Raw genomic sequence first — 6108 nt, forward strand, 5'->3', positions numbered from 1 at the left:
TACAATTAGTGTTCGGTTTATACACGCTCTTAAGATTAACTGACAAAATGACACGAGCCACGGAACCTTCATAACGCGAGGAGGATGCAGTAAACAAAACAATTAAATACATAATATACATTCAATTAAACATCAAGAGATATTTGAAAAACCTTGCTTATTATCAGTGTAAAGACACGGGTGTGAGACTGTACGGCATCTCCAACTTGCATATCGCATTGTTTTAACCGTTTCCAGTGCAAATATTTCATTGTATCATTTGCAGTTCCCATCAGCGAAGCAATTTGCTCCATCGTGGGTCTCGGCAAACAGGTTCTCAACTAACAATAAGATACTAAATAGTACGAAGTGCATTCGTCTTGCAGAAACATCAATTCAATGTACATATTGTGATTTTTAAAACCTAGAAATACTGGGGTAGACGAAAAACCATTCGCAAGTGTACAAGCCCCTTATTGCCGTTGTACGTTAGTGCCGACTCCGAGTAGCAATATTTATAGAGGTATCCATAATCCATTGAATCACAACAACTAGCCAGGTCACGAGAATAAAACATTACAAAAGGCGCAAAACACGGTAAAATATCGTAAAAATAACACATCTGCGCTCTGCACAATATCTGCAGGGATTGAGGTAAGCAAACTACGGTGCTGTTGGTTGATGTAAGAAAAACATTACTTAAGTCCAGGTCGTGAAAAGCCCAAAACGTCACAAAAATAATTTTTATCGAATGCCACGAAAAATGAACACTTTTCAAGGAATGAACGAGATTCATCCAGTAAAACCAATGAAAACCGAATCAATGACATAACCTTGAAATGATTTGAAACAGCAGCAAAAGTTCGGGGATTCAAACATCAGAGCGCTCCGACAGAAATATGACGTAGCTACGATCTTGAACACGCAGCTCGATAAAGTTGTCACCGTCGGTATCCAACTGTAGAAAAAAACAATGAAATTTCAATTGAATACATATCTGTACTCGTATGCACTATAATTTACTTTCATCTCATGTATTTGTATGTAAGAGTATCTACGCATCACATAATTATGAAATATTGTTATTTGACACTTTGAATATAGAATTATATTATGCACCTCGTCAACGGAAAATGACCGGGGAGAAAGGAGAACACGTGGTATTCTATATGGTCCCGCCGCCTGCAACTCTGCATGGCCCTATCGATCGGGAATAACGCTTACCTCAAAGTCAAAGTCGGGATGTGCTGGACCACGCACACACTGCCAACGTTTAGGATTCCCGTAGATCTCGCCCATGCGATCCTTAATGTGCGCCACCGCTCGGAATGATCCGGAACTGTCATTCCGCTCGCGCTGCATGGCATCACGGACTACATCAATGGTAGTGCGCTGCATGGATTCAGGCATGAAGGTCTTTGTAACTTCAACATTCCCCTATAAAATTTATAACAAACTTTTGTACCTTTGTAGAAAAAAAACAACTTACTGCAGAACATTTACAAGCACTTCGACTTCGTACGGAGATGTAATCACAATAATGGACTGATGAAATCACAATAATGAACTAATGTAATCACAATAATGACTGTTATTTTGTACAGGAATATGTTATCAGCTCAACGAAATACGTACGGTTTGCGGAGAGACAGTGGTGTGAAACTGGGTGTACAATGACACGACAAATGAGCCCAATTCGAACAAAATTGAGCTGTTATCCCCAAAGCGGAACTACAAAATTAAAACAGCATCATTATCATTATGGCAACAAACCAAAGGATATACATATGTACTCGTTTTAACATTAAAACATGGTGTACAGTACATTCCTTACTATCAGTCTCGTTGTTAATAATGCTACCAGCTAACTCGCTAATTTTCCGTGCCAGCAGCCGGAAGTACGACACAGGAAAAAATTTTTAAGGTGCATACTAAAATCATGCTTACAAAGTAGTTGAGATCCGACCCCGATAATTTGCCGCTCCACACCATGCAGTTCCATTCGCCGTATCCCACTGATCGGGCAAATTCTTCAGAGATCTTTTGGCCAGATCGCTGTTGGCCAAATCTCCCCCGCGGTTGCGAATGGTGTCAATCGCATTGTCCGCCACTTGAACAGCGATGTTTTCCATTTCGGGTGGCATTTGGCTTTCCAGAATTTCCAGACTGTGTTTCAAGTACTACAAACGAATAACATTCTAAGCAACCACAAAATGTCTTTTCTTGCCACGGACAAGCAGCAGAGTAACCGATAAAGCAAACAACAATAAGTCTATAACGGCCTAGTTCAATAAATTCATAAAACCAGCATGAAAATGAAGCATACAGAGTATCTGTACTTCGTACACGATTTACGAGGAGCAAGATAAAGAGTTCCTTCACTTACGGGACGCTGGGGAGTGCTGTTCCCTCCATATATGGCTCCATAAGGAGGTGGATTAGAAGGATATGACATGATTGCACCGCTAATCTAGGAGAACAAAACGAAATAACAAAAAAAACTACTGTGGGATTCGCTCACTAGTCAGCCGTAACAAGAGCTAACAAGCGTCGCCAGCTTCAGCTGGAGTGAGTCAAGGTCGAAAGGATACACAGAAGCGCCCACGGCTTCTATCTAAAAATTTATGTCTCAACAGTAAAACGCAATGCATTTGGCGACATACCTTTAAATTATTTAGAGCTTATAAAAGAATCCAAACAAGTGCAGGCGTGTAGAGTGGATGTTCAAAGAGGAAGGTCTGTATTTCTAAATTATAATTATAACTCACCACTTTCAACGAACAGCTCTATAATTCTAACTTTGTGCGCGAAAACTTCTCAGCTGGGTGGTGCACTGGTGCCTTGTGAAACGGCAGGAAACAACCCTGTTTTTACGTCAATGCGCTCGCTATCTCTGCCCCGCCCCTAAAGAAGCAGTAGTGCAGTGAATCATACGCAGTACGGTAAGGTACCGCGTACTAGGTAGGTGTACGAGCCTGCATACACATTAGAATGATTTGAAACTTTGAAATTTGAATCATACCGGGGAAGCTTTTTGGACTGTGGATTTTGGATCAGTGCTGAAATTATTGCGACTGTGTATGTATAATGTGTGTAGTAGCAGTGCAGTGTGTAGCGTGTACGAGTCAGCGCACAGCTACTAATCAAGAGGTGCCGACGAATTACGAAAAAAATATTGTGATTCAACTTTTTATTGTGATTCACAGATTCGACGAGCAGATTATTGGATTCTGTTGATTTCACGCCAGACTGGAATATTCTTTGATATTACAAACATGCCTAAACGAAAAATCACCCCGGTAACTCAAGAACCCTTGGAGCGAGCCAAACGGACGCGCTCCACAGTTGCATCCGCTTCTGTACCGAAAAGTTCCCCGTTAAAAGCTCTCTCGCGCAAACCACGGGCTACCGAAGCGATACAGCCTACCACTGCCGTGGCGCGACTGAAACAATCCCCTCCGAAAAAGGCCACAATCGAGAAAGCTATTCGCAAAGCTCTACCAACTGGAAAACTCACGTTAGACACGAGCAGCAGCGGTCATCTGTTCGTCCATGGAACTAACGATGCAGGACAGCTGTCCCTGGAGGATCCTATGGCAGCGCGACGATATCCATTCCGAATTCCCGCTGATAAATTTGGTGATGAAAAAATTGCCAAGGTAGTTTGCGGGGAACTGCATAGTTTGGCTGTAAGCGAAACTGGGAAAGTGTTCTCATGGGGATGCAACGACGAAGGGGCCTTAGGAACTGGAAAAGATGACGAAGAAAATTATGAACCAAAAGAGGTGAAGGGAATTGACGGCAAAATTGTTAGTGTTTCCGCTGGTGATTCGCATACGGCTTTCCTGACTGAAGATGGGAAAATATATTTAACTGGTAAGACATAAGTCAGTAATCCTAGAAAGATTGTTTTTTTAATTTTATCGTCGCGCTTCACGGTTTCATAGAATGACATAAGTTACAAAATTTTGTAAAACATAAAAGTTGATTAATAATTTAATCGTGAAATATACGTATTTTGTATTACAAACTGGAATGTTGTTATGAGCTTTTTTAACTGATACTCTTGTATATCCGCTGTGCGATATAAGTATTAACGAGTAAGTTATAAGTACGATCATCGGCGCAGAAAACATTATGTACATGTACAAGTTACAGTTACAGTAATTACGACTTATATGATTCGTGCCCGATGTTTTTTTTTTCTTGGCAGCTTTGCTGTGACTTGTTATTATTTTACAAATTACCTGCTTACATTTATAATGATTTAATAAATGGTTTTCAGGCACAATGCGGGATAGCAGCGGTGCTTTTGGTTCGCGGAGCGACAGCAAAGAAACCTGTGAGTATGTGCCGTTCTTGTATCACGATCCTCGTCGAACCGATCTCCGCAACGATCGCGCTGTGAAGATCTCATCCGGACAGAACCATCTGGCGTATTTAAGTGGTGGAGGTGATGTATACGCCATTGGTGATCACCATAACGGGCAATTAGGATATGTGCCGTCGTATCGAGATGACGGCGGTCGAATGGGGAAGAGTTATTTTCTAAACAAACGCAGAGTTTGCAAGTTTTCGGGACGAAGAATGCTCAAGTTCGCTGATGTTTGGTGTACACCATATGCGACATTTGTGAAGAGTGCGACTGAAGATCGCTGGTTTGCATCGGGAAATAATGGCAGAAATCAGCTTGGATTTCCACAGGTATTTATATCTGAAACTTTCTTTTAAGATTTCTAAGTATGGAATTCCATACAGGAATTGTAGGATAGCGTATGATATTTTTGGCTCTTATTGTTAGGAAAGGCAGATTCTGCACACTGTTCTCATAAAGTTATATATTTTGAATTGGTACTGCGCGAAAAGAAATATGCATCAGAAGATCTGAAGTGTTGGTCATAGTGACTTTCTACCGTACGAGTTTATTCTAATTAGTAGTTACGATCGAAGCATTTGAAGGTTACTTTTTTGCCCGGTGTTCTTATGTATTATATGCCTTAACCCATAAACAAATCGTTTCAATTTATAGAAGGAATCAGAAGATGGGAAAAAGCTTGATATTGAAACTGGATGGGAAGAAATTGAGGGATTTCGCGATAAAAGCATCGTCAAAATTGTAGGCACCGCCATTCAGACCATAGCGCTGTCTTCCGATGGCAAACTGTATGTCTGTGGTGACAAAGAGTATTTGGGTTTGGCCGATACTGCTCAGACGGGCCCCACCGACACTCCAGTTGCTCATCCATTCGCTAACAAGGTGCGGGACGTTAGTTGCTCAAGTAACAATGCAGTAATCTGCATCACAGACACTGGAGACGTGTTTGTATGGGGATCTCCTGCCAGCTCGGTACTTGGACTGCCGAAGGATGATGATGATGCTGTAGCTGTGCAGCAGGCTAAAAGGATACAAGATGACGGTGGAGAACAGCAAAAAAGGAAGCCGTTCGAGGATTTTAAGATGTTGCAAGTGGCTGCTGGTGCGTTCCATGTTTTAATGATCGGACAATCGAAGGAAGCAGCGAGTAGTGTCGTGTAAGAGTCAGTAAATGTTGTCTTAATATTCTAATTTTGAGAATTATTTGTAGCAGCGGCTTTGTTAATAAATGCAATTTTTTACTTTCAAACCGTTTCTGACTTTCTGTGTGCATAACTGAGGCGAAAAATGTTTTGCTTAAGAAAACTGAATTGCTGATGTAAAATGTCGGAGTTTCATGCGGTTACGATGCAGTGATGTTCTCGTTTTCATTGTTCTAATAAGTCTTCTGATCCGTCGGTTCAGAAACTGCTGGTGCCACGCAGTTAACTTTTGGCAGTATCATGGTAGTGCTTGTAGGTGCAGATTAGCATTACATACCGAAAAAATGCTTGAAGTGGAGGCCCTGCAAAATTTCTAAGTTCAAACTGCGTAATCTATTAATCTTGTATTAAATACGGAATTACCTTGTAACACTGAATTGTGATCAGGAATCAGACCATCTGCGAACGTTGGTAATTTGCGAAAACTCATGCGTCATGCTGTTTTTTATTCCGTGTGGCGGCATGATAATAAGTACGAGTACTTCTACAGTCGTTTTCCACTCGAATGGCATTCATATGAAAATTAAAAGTTTCAATCCATGTAATAGTGAT

The 6108-nt window shown here is 41.1% G+C and overlaps 1 protein-coding gene and 1 pseudogene across 2 annotated transcripts; one reads left to right on the plus strand and one right to left on the minus strand.

Moving 5' to 3' along the window:
- Nucleotides 1–479: 479 nt before the first annotated feature.
- Nucleotides 480–2831, minus strand: LOC129591993 (uncharacterized; annotated as a pseudogene).
- An 84-nt stretch (nucleotides 2832–2915) lies between these two features.
- LOC129591992 (regulator of chromosome condensation-like) lies at nucleotides 2916–5856 on the plus strand. Of its 2 annotated transcripts, none has more exons than XM_055487917.1 (4): nucleotides 2916–3057; nucleotides 3186–3855; nucleotides 4265–4683; nucleotides 5009–5854. In XM_055487917.1, the coding sequence occupies exons 2-4, from the start codon at nucleotides 3255–3257 to the stop codon at nucleotides 5513–5515; spliced, it is 1527 nt and encodes a 508-aa protein (XP_055343892.1). In that variant the 5' UTR covers nucleotides 2916–3057; nucleotides 3186–3254; the 3' UTR covers nucleotides 5516–5854. The 2 variants fall into 2 exon arrangements, with proteins under 2 accessions (XP_055343892.1, XP_055343891.1); XM_055487916.1 differs by having other exon boundaries at nucleotides 3022–3129; nucleotides 5009–5856.
- Nucleotides 5857–6108: the final 252 nt, after the last annotated feature.

Source organism: Paramacrobiotus metropolitanus, unplaced genomic scaffold (genome assembly GCF_019649055.1).
Source record: "Paramacrobiotus metropolitanus isolate TYO unplaced genomic scaffold, Prichtersi_v1.0 Parri_scaffold0000049, whole genome shotgun sequence".
Taxonomy (NCBI): Eukaryota; Metazoa; Tardigrada; class Eutardigrada; order Parachela; family Macrobiotidae; genus Paramacrobiotus; species Paramacrobiotus metropolitanus.